The sequence below is a fragment of the Necator americanus genome, chromosome V (genome assembly GCF_031761385.1).
Source record: "Necator americanus strain Aroian chromosome V, whole genome shotgun sequence".
Classification (NCBI taxonomy): domain Eukaryota; kingdom Metazoa; phylum Nematoda; class Chromadorea; order Rhabditida; family Ancylostomatidae; genus Necator; species Necator americanus.
The window spans coordinates 16,784,930-16,800,633 of NC_087375.1; the positions used below are offsets into that span (position 1 = coordinate 16,784,930).

Consider the following 15,704-nt stretch of genomic DNA (forward strand, 5'->3'; position numbering starts at 1 on the left):
TTCAATGTATTGTTCTTTCTCACTGCCAAACGGTACCCTGGTTGCAACAAAAAACAGTTATTTGAAAACTGAGAAGTGATAAGTTTCTCTCTTTTACACACTAAGAAAAGGTTGTCCTTGTCAGCCAGACTTCTTCTTTTATTTCACAAATATTCAAATGTTCGGAAGAAGTGTTATAGTATAACACACATAGCGCATTGAGAAGGAGCTTTGGCCTGCTGACAGTCACCGAGAAATTCTTACGGTGTGCTAAATGTGCAACTAAGAGCGGGGATTGCATGCAAGCCTCAGATCATATACATATTTTAAAAATTAACTAAGAAAAAAGGAGACCGGCCGAAGAGTTAGTTTTCCCGCCACTGGAGACAATACTAATTTTATGTTCTTGATTTGTCATCATTAATGTTAATTTCAGCTTCTGCCACCGGTGTGTAATGTTTCCATTTCTTTGCATTCGCTGAAAACTTTTGAACGCATCCAAATATGCAAATCCGCCGGTTATTAGAAAGGTGAAGTAATGTCATTCCCTCGTTCGAAGTACGAGGGAATGTAGACAGATACTCTGCAAATGAGTAGCAAACTGCACCAGAGCAAAATCTGACTTCTGCTCATCAAGATGTTATAAAAACCGGAAAGATAAGTTAGATGCAAATTCATAGGTTTGGAGAGAACTCAAAACTTTTCGCTAATTCTTGGCCCCTTCACCGGATTTTTTCGATGTGACTTTGGGTTTTGATCGGAGTGTAAAGAATTAACACTATTATATCTTCCCATAATTGTATTACCTGCTTTTTGTTTTTGTGTTGCTGCCTATTTTCTCGGTTCCAGCGCAATACTCAGCGCAATACACTTCATGTTATTCAAGTTTTTTTTCTCCGTACAAATGTTGTAATTGTTTCTCCGCCTATTTTCTAATCTGCTATACTTTTGAAATTCGTACGCGTTCGTAGTAAACGTTACTGGATTATACACTTTTCTCTGTGAAAGTGCTAAGTCATGCAAAATCACTTCTACAGCGCTGAAAGGAAACCTCATCTCCTGTACTTGCTTATATCTGCATTGACCGGAACCCTTAATGGTTAACAATACTTTACATGTAATATCCATGAATGATAGTTTAGTTCTAGGCACTGAAAAACTATTGTTCCGGTATTACAGAAACAAGAAACTATAAATTAAAGAAAAATTTTCTTTTTTTTTTTTGGTTATTTCAGAAAATATTGCTACCTACTTTAAAGGGTTATTCCGCCAATTGCGCAACGAGAATAATGGAGCCTCTCGAGTAAGACAGACTTTATTTTCTTGTGCAATTGGAATTATCTAATTTTCAGTAACAGGTTTCGAACAGTGTGACATTTTTATGCAAGCATCAATGCAGACCTGTATTTGTTTGCGGTTGCGTGCCAAACTCGTAAGGAGAACTCATTTATTCAGTGTGATGTGAATTACTGTATCCTATTAGATTCTGTTTTATTGTTTTACCAAAAATGTCTGAGAAGATACTCTTCACATGATCTGCAATGCTGTCTGTAGAGTGGAGTTTTTAAGAGTCTCTTAGACAATTGATTCCCTCCAAAGTTCTGCAGAGAAAGTCGATGAAAGATTTGAAGGGACAAGCAAACACGTTCACATATTCGAAGACGTGCTACAAATGCAAAACGTGCTAAAAAAAGGAAACGGGAGTACTTCCGTCACTTTTCCCCATAATCCTGGAAAAAGGTTCTATTGAAGGCAGGTTTCTCGGAAAATTTCTAGAGTTTTCGAGAGTTCTCCCACTAATAAGATGTTTCATACAAATCTAAAGAAAAAACTGCTTGTGCAGTGACAATAGTTCGAAGGGACTCGTAAGCACAAAAAAGTGTGTAAAGATGGCCCCCTGAATGATGGACAACATTTATGTGGACCGCGGTAATCCTAATTCTTTGTTTGCAAAAAGTACCCGAATTTAAACACCACTAGAGTGTCTTTTCATGTTTTCTGCACAAGATCATATGAACATTAACACATCAGTATTTACGATCACCGTGATTAAATGCTGCTATGCATGTGTGCGCGAAAATTTCGTATATAATACTAATGCATACTGGAAACACTAGAAACTCAGAAATTCCAGAGGTTATTCCTCAGCAGAAATCAGTTTTTGCATTTTTAGTACACACTTCCTCTAAGAAGAATTCTGATAGGTCCATCGAATGTTGAGATGTATTAATCTTCTCGAGCGCCAGTGTGAGACTTACACTTGTCATTTTCGTGGTAACGAGAAGGATACAAGTGGGTGGCACTCAGCAGCGCGAGCTTGGAATTCCTTCTAGCTAGCGTCACTCGTCGTCGAGCAACATAATCCATCGCTTTTTCTATACCTATTATTATCTTTTCTTGTTCTGAAAAATCTTATTGTGTGGAATTAATGTGCTTTTTCTGCAGTTTGGAGTGATTTTCTGAAATTATGTATAGCACAACAAAATATAGTTATATTATATATATATATATATATATATATATATTAGGCTGTTCGGATATAAACGAGACTTTCGACTCAAACTTTCAAACATCACAAAATTTTTTATAACAAGTCTTTATTCCAAACAATATTCTCCACAACTATCAACAACGCTTCGCCATCGATCATGCAGGTTATGGATGCCGTCCTCAAGGAATTTGGTTGGCTGTGAATCGAAGTATGATGCGACCCAAGATCGGACATCGTCGATATTGTTGAACTTTTTCTCCGACAATCCGTGATGCATCGATCGAAATAGATGGTAGTCCGAAGGAGCCAAGTCCCAACTATACGGCGGATGTGGCAAAACTTTCCAGCCCAACTCTTCGATTTTTTTTTCGATTTACGGACAACTTTATTTTTATCACTCAGCTTATGAGGAACCCATTTGCCGCACCGATTTGTCTTCCCGATTGTATATAAATGCTTGTCAATTGTCGAATTCGAACATGCGAACTCTAGGGTAAGTTTTCTTGTAGTTTGTGTCGGATCAGACTCGATCGCCTTCTTCAGTAATTCGTCGTCTACCACTTGAGGACGACTTCGGTATTCTTCGTCTTCTAGGCTCTCATTTCCATTTTCAACGCGTTGAAACCATTTGTAGCACTGACTTCGCGAAATCACATCTTCAATAAAATAAAAATAAATAAATAAATAAATAAATTTTATTTTTATGAAATGAAAAAAAAATATTACAGAAATCAGAAATGAACAAAAAAGAAAGTAGAATATACAGGAAAACGCCAGGAACAAAATGGAACCAAAACTGTCCAAATTGCTGTTCGAAATTCGTAAAGTTTCGAAAGTCTTGTTTATATCCGAACAACCTAGTAGTTCCCTGTTATGTTCTCTGAAAAATTGCCTCATTTCCTCCTATTTACTGTCAACTATTTTGCTTCGCTTAGCTCTTTACTTAGGAATAAGTAGGCAGCCGATTCTACAACAACCTCTACTGCCCTATCTCTGTGTGTGCTGGAAGTGCTGGTCCAACAATACCACTTTCTTTTTGCTGTTTTCCAGAACTATTCCGAAAATTGCTCGCACGAATACTGCTTAAATAACCATGTTTTTTTCTATCTAGCGGTTCCTCTGAAATGTCTGTTTTTCCCTTGCTTTTCTTTATGGTTATTCCAAACTCAGCCGCAAGGTGATGCTTGAAAACGTCGTTTTGAAATGTTATGAACAAAAAATAAGGGAAGTTGTCGTGAATGAAGCATACGGGAGTTTCGAAGTTTTTTTGCCCCAACACAAGCATAGTTTGCAGCAGCATCTAATCACGCTAAGTAATTACTGTCGTATTATTGTTGACTTGCTTGGGACCTAATTCATAAGGAGTTTCCCCTGAAATGATTTGACCTTTTCTATTTGAAAGTCTAACGTTCAAAGCAGCTCTGAGAACGTGGAAACGTACTATGAGAAGGAATAACTTTGATATAGCTTACTTGCTTTAGCCATTGATATATTTTTTACAACATGAACTAGCATTTTTTCATTTTTCTTACAACAAAGAAAAAATAATTCCCATTTTGTACTGATAAACAGTTATTGTTGCACTCCTCTCGTACTTATCCTCTCTTTGTCCTTTATTCGTCCTTTTCACTATAGCCAGATATTAAATTTACTGTATTATCTAAAATGCTAGCATCTATCTGTCAGATGCTGCGAAGCTACATAATTACCTCTTTTAAGACCGCTTCTGTAACTCCCAGTAAAGTAATTTGATGGACTCTCTTGTTATGTACAGTAGACTGTGATGCGCGCGCGTTAGTCTAACCAGTCTAGCCAATCTGTGTAGGCTGCCTTGATTTTCACAAATTTCATGGATATCAACCTGTTACTATGTATTTCGCCAAAGTTGACGTCTCTAAATGCCTGGGATGGCAACATTTAACTGGATTGGAAATAAACCCGGACCGAAAAATCTTGTAATTACTTTTCATCACATTAGGTTAAACCGAAAGTCAGTGCACTATTTACAACACTTTTTCAATTTTACACGCTATACCGTCGTCGAGGTTCAATCGATCACAATTTCAATCGCGGTAACCTTCTGTCCCTTCACCTTATTTTGTAGTTTACATTTGCTTCTCTTATCACGGTGACTTTGGCAAAAAAAAATGGTAGAGTTGTTTTCTTTTTGTATTTTTTCTCTTTTCCTTTTTTGTTTCCAAACCTTTTCCGGGTGGCTCTTGAGAGACTGAAGGGTTAATATGAAAGAATGGAGTCTGATGAGTAAAGAGAGCAGCAACAAATTAATTACCACTCACATTCCTTCGAAAAGCTGCGGCTGAAGTTTGAAACATGCGGAGGAGCTGTCAAGAGTTATTTTAACAATGCGACGATCTGAAGATATGACAACTAACCAGGAGTTCCGTGGTACGATCGACTGCTCTCCGTTTGTTGTCTTCAATTTGATTAGACAGTTCATGTTTTACACAATGATCCAAAACATTAATGTAGTCAAATCTCTCCTGCTTCCTGTCTATACTTTGTTGCGTGAGAGAACAATTTATAACTGGCACCTTGTCTCTGTTCATTGTTGTTGTTCTTCTCAAGCACTTTCTCTCCTGAAGCCATATCTTACAAACTTCAGGACACTGGGATTTCTTCTCAATAGAGAATTAGAATCCAAAGTGTCTGGCTGGGCTTCTAAATGGGGGATGCGTATTGTCTACGAGAACTCCCTGCTTATGCATATAGGCTTCTAGCTGATTTTTTCTCGGCTGTCGTTTGCTTAGATTGGAGCGGTTAGTCTTTTGAGGATCAAGAAAGTTAGTGGACTTTCTTGCTTAAAGTGGCCAGCAGATTAGGTCAGGATCTCAACGTTCTTTTCTCACTTTAGGCTAAGTTTGTCACTCAAAGGCTAGTAGGTAGATTGATTGACAATACGGAGCGTTTTCGATTAGGGAACAGATGTCGAGAGCTTTCACCTACGTAGAGGAGAGCAACATGTTTGACAGATTAATTCGTCAAGAGAATCACTTACTAATGAATTGAGTTCACATTTTATTTCCCTTTTTTTCTTGTTCTGACTGAGGCGAAAATTTCCACTTTCTTTTTTCTTGGCTGTACTATTGGTGTATGTGAAAACAAACAAATAGACTGCGGGTAATTTTATAAGCTATGGAAGTGAGCTTCTCTATCACCGCGCTCAGCGCTGCCCAAGTTTCTCATCCGCGTATCATGATAGAGTGTCTTGCGCATAGACAGACCCGTAGCATGAATTTGTTGTTGTGAGGGTCACTGCAAGCACTTGGTCAGAGAGTTGATAGGTGGACTGACTTTGGCGCATCCTTGCTGAATATCTCTCTCCTAGCTGCCATCGTCTTTCAGATAGGTTCTATTGAAAGGTGGACTGACTTTGGCGCATTCTTTCCTTTTCGGCTTTGCCTACTTTGTTCGTTCTGCTTCTTTCGGGTCTCTCGGACAGCTACATCTGCTCGCGTCTATAAGATCGGGGTCGTAAGCCGTAGACTGCAGTTGGTTTCGAAGGTACGAAGTGGACGACATGTTGCAGCTCAGGCTAAATGAAGCAAATATTAGAACATCGTCGACGCACTCGAAGTTGACTGAGGCACGTCCGCGTGGTTTTATAACCAAATCAAAGAGGTTCAACAGTTCTTCGTACAGTATCATCGACGGTGAAGTTGAGCAGGAAAAGTGCCACGACAGCCTCTTGTCTCCACTTTGGACCGTAAAGTAGACAGAGACGGTGTTCGTACGACAGCGTTTATTTTTGCACTAGTGACTCTGTTTTGGCGAATGGATCTTATTGGAATTTTATTGTCATGTTGAAATGGCTATCTTTGGAAGAGTCGATAGCAGCTCCTATGTCCAGTCAAGACAACTTTATAAGATTCGAGCGCAGCTACAATAGCTCTCTAACAGTAATCATCTGGTGCATCGTAGATCGACCAATGAGAAGAAGGGCTTATTCATCGCAGTTATATTCCTGACGATATTTGATAAATTGATCCAGGATGATCCGCTACTTAAAAGCATCACCCTGAGATAGTACGGATTTCAGGTGGAGTATTCGTATGCGGGATCGTAGATTAAGGAGATGGGTGTGATTCCGTTCATTTCTTCCTAATTGCCGTAAAAAAACGGCCCGGAAGATTCGGCTTCAGGCGTTCTGGCGCACTATTTTCTACAAGGAGTTCGACGGGAGCACGCCGGCCTTGTGCGGCGCCGCATCTTCCGGGCCGTTTTTTACGGCAATTACGAAGAAATGAACGGAATCACCCCCTCTCCATAGTCTCCCATCCCGTATACGAATACTCCACTTGAAATCTGCACCACCTCAGATTCGTGTGGTGAAGCCTTTAACCTTGAACGTTCAAGAATAAAGTGTCTGGCGTTAATCAATTTGCTTTGGAGGCGCCACCACGTTCACTTCGATTCAGAATCGTTCATGGTTCACAAACGTGTAACTGGCCTCTACAATGTTTTGGGGAGGCTAGCCGATGTGTCATGTCAGTGTTTTTATCCTCCAAGACAAGTCTTGTGCCAATTTATCGGCTCCGGAGGGGTTAGAGGCTTGCACTAGGGCAGATTCGAACCCGTGATCGATTGTGCAGGCAGCGGAACCTCTAACCGACTTTGCAACACCCGGCGATTGATTAACGCCAGACACTTCATCTTGTACGGTACTCACATTTTTGAGTTCGGTGATAGTCATCTTCTCGTGGAATTAGGATAGAGTGTCTCCTCAAGTTGGATATCCCTCAATCCACATTAAACGGATGATTTCCGTCATGTCACGAATCTAGGAAAGAGGAAGAGAGTTGAGCATTTTTGCGCTAATTCTGTCGCCACCTCCAAACTTTCCAATCTTTATTTAAAACACGGACTAGATGGATTGTTCTTTTTAGTTTCGGTGGTTTTCACTGACTGTGGTGGACATCGTTCATTGGAGTGTTCGAGTTCAAGCACTGATGGCGCAAGGCGGCTCAGTAACGCTTTGAAGTGGTCCCTCCAATTTGGGATCTTATAGCGACTCCATTAGCTACGTTGAGGACAGACTTAGACATCTTCATTTTGCCGCTGTATTGTCCTATTAGTTTTGCCTTCCTCCTCTGGCGCTTATCATTGCCGAAAGTAGTGTGAACGACACATCCAGAATTATATGTGGGTCCTGTCTCCGCGGATGCAAAGGCAAACTTCTTTTGTCCAAACCGCTAGTATTTTCTCTGCAGCGTGAATATAAGAAAAATGTGCTTGAAATTCGGTGGTGAGAATCGAGCGAGATGTCCCAGACAACTTCAGATTTGCGGATATTCGATAATGAGATGTTACTTGTCAAAACGCATCGAAGTGAAGCTTAAAAATTGTTGTCCTTCGCTCTTGAATCCTATTGAATGTAGAAGCAGTGATAAAGTCCGCCTGCAGTGGTCTACCAAGTGTTCCTTTGAAAATCTTCAGTTTTTTCTGCACGTTCATTAACACCTTGTATGCAGACTTTGCGTCATTTGCGCTCTCGCAGCCGCACAAGGGCGCTTCTTGACGAAGTCGAGCTAAATTCCTCCACTGGTTCATTGTATCTGTACTTCACAGCTACCAAGCACCTTCATACTTTCTTCCTATCAGTATCATCGTAGCGGGTGCTGTAGTATTTGATGCGTCTGATGGCGCATCCTCTGGTGAGTGTCTTCTACAATGCAGAAAATGTTGCTCGGCAATTCAAAGTTACGAAACGATGTTTGCTGCTAAAGATTCTTTGTTCTCTCTAGACATTTGATCTATAAGGAGATGTGTTCTGGCAGTGTGCAGCTTTTTTGCATTTTTGCATGAAACGTGGACTTTACAACAGTGCAAGTTATAGTCGGACCAAAATAACATGAAGCTTGATGCACTTGTGTAAGAGGTTGCGCTCGTAGTGCGGAGGAGCATGGCAGTCAGGATCGAGAGGGAACCCCTACAAGGACTACTCATCGCTGCATTGTAGTTCGAGATGGTTCCACCTCGAACCCAACTTGTAGCTCCATCGTGCCGCTTTGAGTGCCGCAACTGTATGTCGTTCACTTCATGTTGTTCTGACCCGATTACTCATAGTTCGTGCGCTGTCATGCTTTTGTCTTTAGTGAACGTTTGTCGGAGCATGTGCAGCAAACAATCAGACTTGTATACTCGGTACAAATAATAGATTGTTAAATAAAAATATGCCGTCATATAGTCGCGGTTCGTGCCTGACAACGGTTATACCACCCTGTACACTTTCTTTAACCATTTGATAAAATAACTCTTGCTGGCGAAGGAAAAGTTTGTTGCCAGCGAATAACAGATGGCAGAAATTTGCTCTAAGTTACTGAACTGATTGAAGGGAGAGAAGAATAATCCTTTATATTGCCTATTTCTTTCTAAAAAAAGACTTTATATAACTGAAAAAAGAATAAAGAAATTAAGCAAAATTCTCTACTTGTAAAGAGTTGGCTTCTGTATGGGGTTTTCATTAAAAAATGTGTATAAACATGGATAGAAAGTAGTAAAAATTCTACTACAAATGAGTATTGTGAGCAAAGACATGTTCGGTAAGGAAAAATTACTCTGTTTTTAGCATTTCTTAGCTATTGATCAACAATATACGATACGAGATTTCCATGCGCTCATCCTGCTACTCTTGTCTGTCTTTCTTTTTCATTCTTCCTTTAGTTTCAATCGTTGTCGTCTTTTGATAATGTGCATTGTTGCCAAATGATTTCAAACAGCGGACGCCTATATTTCACTCTGTTACTAGGATCTACTGCATTTCCAATGTGGGTATGAGAAAAAGTGAGTTTCAACTAGCTCGGCGTCGAATGCGACGGACGTTTCTAGTACCAGCCTTGGCTAGTTTCGCTGCCTGTTTCGGGCTTGTTGCAATTACATCTAACGCTTTTCGAGGTGAGCTTATCTGGCAGTACTTAGCCAAAGGTGATTCCTGAGAGGTTGAGCTAAGGACTGTTACAGAAGCTAGGTTGGCTGTAAGCCAGGATTATTATCGATCTTAAGTGACAGATAACGGTTCGACTTCTTTGAACCATGAAATTAAAGGAAGCAAATAAGCGAACTGAGTATCCAAAGGATAAAAGATTCTAGGAGAGTTGAACATGGACACTATTTTATAAAATAGCAAATTTATATTATTGTCAAACATAGGGGAACAAAATCAGTATTACTCCAGAGTTCAGCGATACTCCACATGTTCGTCGAGTTACTCGATCGGCAAATCGGTACACGGACTGCTTGAAAGGAAAAAGCGGTGAGCTGCTAATTATCAGAACAAAACTAGATATCGCATATCGTACGGGAATTTATCTCCGCCATTTAGCTCCTAACGAGTCGTCGGAACAGTTCCCTCCTGACCTTTTCACTTTGGATCAGCGACGACATGGCGCCATCCTTCTCCATTTAGGCGGTCTCGTTTACATGTTTGTGGCGCTGGCGGTTGTGTGTGATGAATTCTTCGTGCCTAGTCTCTCTGTGCTGATCGACGTCGTGAGCGAACTAGCATAGCCTAAAATTATAACGAAAAAATCAATATCATGTGAATTCTGAAAATAAGAAGAAAAACTTTCCATTTTAACTTTAGAAAGGGAAGATCCGCTGATATAGGGTTGATGCAGAGAAAAAAAGTATCATGTTTGCCGATTTCAAATATTTTCATGCAAATAATAGTTTTTCGTAGCTTAGTATGTTTAGCACAAAAATATAATTAATGGAATAATTAATAACACAAGAAACTATCGATTTCTTCTATTTTAGTTAGATATCTCCGAAGACGTTGCCGGTGCAACGTTTATGGCTGCCGGTGGATCAGCACCAGAATTTTTCACATCAGTGTTTGGTGTTTTTGTCGCACAGAACAACGTGGGTATTGGAACAATTGTAGGTACGTACATGGATTTTATGCATGTATTCAACAGCATTTCTGCGTTCAAATTTGAACGTGTTTGCTACGAAATGATTTGATGGAACTGCAGAAAATAGGCTCATTGCCCTTATTTGCCTTCATCAATCATGGGGGGGGGGGGGGGTGATTTCTTCAAGTTTTTTCTCCAAATTCGTCCAAAAGTTATGAACTCTTAACGTATCCGAAAATAATTTAAAAAAGAGTGAGGAACAGCATTCATTGATTCATTGCACCGTGCCACCTAAACGATAGAGCGTGGACAGCAGTCATCGTACAATGTCTCCAATTCAATGTAATTCAGATAGGTAGCAGGAGCTCTCGCAGACAGGTTGCGAGTAGGTACTGTTCTACTACACTTATTTAGTTGGATCGTTGGAGACAGCGCTGCAACCAAGAGTGTTTTTTAAGATTTCTAGTGGGAACTTTGAATGTTACTAGCATAATTTGCAAAGGCTACAAAACAGTTGAATCATGTCGCTGTTAGGTAACTCCGAGCAGCTGTCATGATGGTTAAGCATTCAGGAAGAATACACAATTTTGACCCATTTCGATCTGCGCTGATCAGTCGTTTCCTCAACTGTTGCTCTCAAGTGAATGTGAACGTTGTCAGTCATGGAATCCCTTCAATGTCTTCAACATCTTCAAGGATTAACTCACTTAACCGTAATTTCTTCCGTATAAAACCATCATGTCGGCTGCCAAAGTGATACAACCTTTCGAATTTTGATTAAAATGAGATGTGACGAAAAACTAATATGTTGACGAATCACTTAGACGGTTTCTATCTCATTCATGGCAGATGTTTTCAGGTAGTGCGACATTCAACATACTGTGCGTGCTTGCTTTTTGTACGTTGTTCTCTCGTGAGGTGCTGCACCTGACGTGGTGGCCGCTTTTCAGGTGCTCGTCGTTCTCTCACTCTGAATCGTTCTCATTCAGTTTGAGATTGCAATAACTGGCTGTTTGAGGGACATGACATTCTACATAGTGGCACTGTTATTTCTTGTGATTTTCTTCTCTGACGAAAAGGTCTCGTGGCACGAAGCACTCACTATGTTCTTGATTTACATCATCTATGGGATATTCATGAAATACAACACTGAAGTGGAAGCTGTTGTCAAGGGATTTCTGAAGAGCCAGAGCAATGGTCCTCAAGGGAACGTGAGTTTGTGGCTTCCATATTGCGCGAGCAGTTAAAATTGTTTAAAATTGGACTACCTGCAGCTCAACCGATAATGAGGACTTTCTTGATGTCTCCATTACCTGTTGAGAAGCAGCATAAATTCTACCTAGAACTGACATGAATATAAAAGATATGATAATATGTATTTCCATCCCTGATATTTCATTCACTTTATTCAATCACTCATCCATTCATCCATTCATTCATTCCCTCGCCCATCCCTTCACATTCATAGTCACTGATTCATCTGTTTATTCACCTTCGTATTCATATCCATTGATCAGCATTCACGTTCATTCGATCACGTTCATTTTCCTCCTTCATCCATTCAATCGTGAAGGAAATCAATAAAAAAGAGAACAAGAAAACATCCTGGTTAGAAACAAAGTTGTTTTCTTGTTTTGCAGCAGCAGTAAAAATTGCTATTACTATGGATGTAACGTCTCGTACACACGTTTCCCTTCCTAACGCATCCTTTCAAGTAACCTGATTTTTGAATCAGAGTGGATTTTAGTAGGGTCAAAACGACACAATGAACGGGGCAGTTGCGTAAGCGGCTGCGCTCGAAGCGGCGCGGTGCAGACTGGAATCGAGGTGTACTGTAGCGAAGAATGGTGCAGGCATGGATCCTCCCCAGATCCTAACTGCTACGCAGCACCGCACCGCTTAACAACTGCGCCGTAGTTCATTTCATTTTGATTCTATTGTGCGTATTTCATTGAAATTTGCCCCTTTTTTGTGTGAAGATGCCGTGCCAAATTCATGTTTGGATGGTGCTGTGCAAGTGAGTAACCTAGTGAATTCCTCTGCAAGGAAATTTGTCTTCCAAATCTTTTGCATAACAACATCCGTTGCAACGTGCCCTTTCCCGGATGTGAGGCTTGCACATTTTATCGCATCAAATAAGAAGCACTTCTGGAAGGAAATGGTATGGTATGAAAGGGAAGAGGAACGTAGAAGCAATAACGTTTCAGAAAAATAGCTCAAAGAAGCTCCGAAATATGGAAACATCAACGTTTGCCCATGTACTCATAAAGTCGTAATTATGGCAGATTACTGTTGTAATCTGCCATAATTACGACTTTATGAGTAATTACTGTTGTAAGTATTTTGCCAATCACACTTCATCCTTTGGCCCACAACACGCAGTTCTGGTTTCTCGTTTTCGTTGTTCATTCTTCTTTAATCTGTACTCGGATTTTGAGCGGCGATCTGAAACAATTCTACGCGTTAGAATATTAGTTTTGCATGAATCTGGACTGCTGTACTGATAAGAAAAGCGCGTTCTCTGCAATGAGCATATAAATGCAAATACGTATCACAGTTTTCGGGTACAGTAAGGTTACAAAGAAGATCAACAACAAATTAACTCAGATGTACAATGTCACTACAAATTTTAGGACGCAGCATTGTTATGTACAGGAATTTTTCCTGAGAATTTTTGTCGATTTTAGACGCGACGTTTATGGAAAGACGCAGTGACTTTTCCTTAACTTTACCCTCATTTAGAATCTTGTACCGTCCAGTGACTCCGTTCCGCAATTCAACAGAGAGCACCGCCGATCAATTCCGATGATACATGGAGGAGGTCAGTTAAGGAATGGAATCGCCCAAATGGCAATCGGAAGTGACGAAGAAAGCGGTATGACAAAAATTTGGGGCACAAGAACCAAGTTTTGAAAGAAACAGACAGAATTTGAGACATTAAACAACATCAGCATGATGATGCAGCGTGCCCTGCTGCAGACGCAGGGTATGCGTGAAAACGTGACCAATAAATATCAACCATTTTGAGATTTTAATAAAGAAAAAGGTGCATATGTTGGTGCTGAATGTCTTGTACTAGACGTGTTTGCCGCGGTAACTCCCTCTTTGCTCCCTCTTTGCTTTGAAAGCAGTTCCTACTTCTTCCCTCCTCGTTGCTCAGACCAGATCATCTTTTCGATTTTTTTTTACAATTCGTCCGATTTTCGTTTGAAAAATTGTTAACGAAAGCCATTTGAAATCCTGGATACATTTACCTACAGCCACTGGATGAAGCTATCGATATGTCAGTTACGGGTACAAGTGCAAGATGCAAGGCTTGAAGACTACTGTACTAATTAATAAATAGGCAAGAGAAGAAAAAACGGGGGAGATGACTCTAAGATATAGCATGCCTTTAAATTTCGTAAATTTATAGGGGTGGTTGGAAGGCTTTACTTTTGCAGAAAACGAGCAGGCACCCAGCACCAAGGAGACAAATGCGCGGAACATCAATGTAAAGCCTGCCACGGACAAAGTGTTCTTCAAAACCAGTAAGAGATGTTTCGAATAACCAATTATATCCTTATTAATATTCTTAATAAATTGTATCCTTATGAAAAACACTGACCTGATACATCACCTGGCCCCGCAAAGCGTTGTATAGGTCAACGCTCGCCCTCAATGATTCGGAATCGCAGTAAAACGCGTTGGCCAGGCGGATTGATACGATAGAGAGTTTCCTTAGACATTTTTTTTTATCGTCATGACCGTTGTTCTTGGCTAGAAGTATATAGTTTGCTCATTGAATTTATTGCTGTATTTGAGACTTTTTTGAATCTTCAATTGGAATGTCCAAATCGCTCCTGCCCAACAGGTGCATGTGAAACGGGTGGCACAAACTTTCTTGTCATAAATATTACGTGGTAGAAAGCGTCTGAATAGCGAAGACATCAGCTTCTCCATGACCGAAGTTATGAGCATTAAAAACCACAGAGTCAGTTTTCTACTACAAATGCCGGAGGAATGGTCATGTTCCCCCAACCAAATCTGGTTTGAATCTTTCGTTTTTTCGACAGTTTCGCCGATTTTCCAAAAGAAGAAGATGGAAGCACTGCTGGCTAAGCATGAGTTTCTATCCTTTTTTGCTTATGACGAAAGGAAACCGGATAAAAAAAAAGTCCACCTTAACGCTACCTACGAACAGTCATACCCGCCGCGGTCTGATATCCAGTTGTATGTGTACCAGCGCTAGTGGAACTCTACGGGTAACTTAAGATATCTTGCGGTTTTGCGTCCCTAGAAGACAAAAGCTTTCCCTAGAGGTTGACGGAGCCTGAGATGAATTTCTGAATGATGCAGAACTTTCTGGAGCCAGTATGCTTTAGATAGATAATGTTGTCCTAGATGTGTATCCGCTAAAGAAACAACTCATACATAGTAAATAATTGAAACATCAAAGTTTTCATTTTAAAAGCAGAAAGCAGGAAATGTTGGGGAGCTAGAAAAACCAGAAGAGAAAACATCGCACATAAATATTCTCTGGCCACATTTTACAAGATAAGACTTTTTAAGATAAGAACAGAAACTCCGCATCGCAAGTGCTAATGCACCTACAGAAGCTGCTGAAGAATATGAGGAGGAAGCCTGTTACGATGAACTCAGTGCTGATGGCCAAGATGCCAATCCAGCAGTCGCTTCTTGTCAGAACTGATGGAAGTGGAAATATGGGAATGGAACTACAGGGCGATGTGCTTGGAAGATGGTATTATGCAACGAATACAAAAATAGGACAACAGTATACTTTGCGATCAGATGAATGTCGTCAACAGTTCCAGCATTCAGGAGGGAAATATGGACGTATTACGCTCACGTTGCAAGGAACTACCCCTTTAGGCCCAAAATAGCAAAGCAAGCGGACAATGCCAGCTATTAAACTCCAGTCAGATCAGACGAAGAACTTTTTCGAAAATCCGAAGGCTATTCGGGATTTCGCATTCGACTTCGACCACAGCACATCTTTTTTTCAGTTTATCGGTCAGTCCCAGAAAAGGAGTCGAGGAGTTCTCTATCAACCAAAGCTCGATCTGGCAGGTCTGTAGATGACGAATGTTGAAAGGAGTTCTCCAACGGATGTCCATTAACGTTGGATTGTGGACCAAAAAGAGAACGGACGACGACTTTTTCAGTAGACATACTCAGAACTCTGTGAAGGAAACGTTCTCAGTTTTGACGTCGAAGAAAGTTTGCCTTTGCATTTGCGGAAACACAATTGGCGTACAACTCTGTATATGTTGCCTGCGCTATTGCTTAAGCAGGAGAAGCTGGAGTTCGAATTCGAGATGGAAGTTGCTTCGTAAACAGAGACGTGACACTCCACGTCCACA

At 40.5% G+C, this 15,704-nt stretch overlaps 1 protein-coding gene across 2 annotated transcripts; it reads left to right on the forward strand.

Annotated features, from left to right (window-relative positions):
* Window positions 1–9,261: 9,261 nt before the first annotated feature.
* RB195_014128 (uncharacterized protein) lies at window positions 9,262–15,224 on the forward strand (the record flags this gene model as incomplete). Of its 2 annotated transcripts, none has more annotated exons than XM_064204259.1 (9): window positions 9,262–9,382; window positions 9,663–9,740; window positions 9,810–9,976; window positions 10,244–10,370; window positions 11,201–11,259; window positions 11,331–11,552; window positions 13,084–13,216; window positions 13,785–13,871; window positions 14,893–15,224. In XM_064204259.1, 9 exons carry the CDS (start codon window positions 9,262–9,264, stop codon window positions 15,222–15,224), a joined length of 1,326 nt encoding a protein of 441 aa, XP_064060140.1. The 2 variants fall into 2 exon arrangements, with proteins under 2 accessions (XP_064060140.1, XP_064060141.1); XM_064204260.1 differs by having other exon boundaries at window positions 9,298–9,382; window positions 11,201–11,291; window positions 11,360–11,552.
* Between the last annotated feature and the right edge of the window lie 480 nt (window positions 15,225–15,704).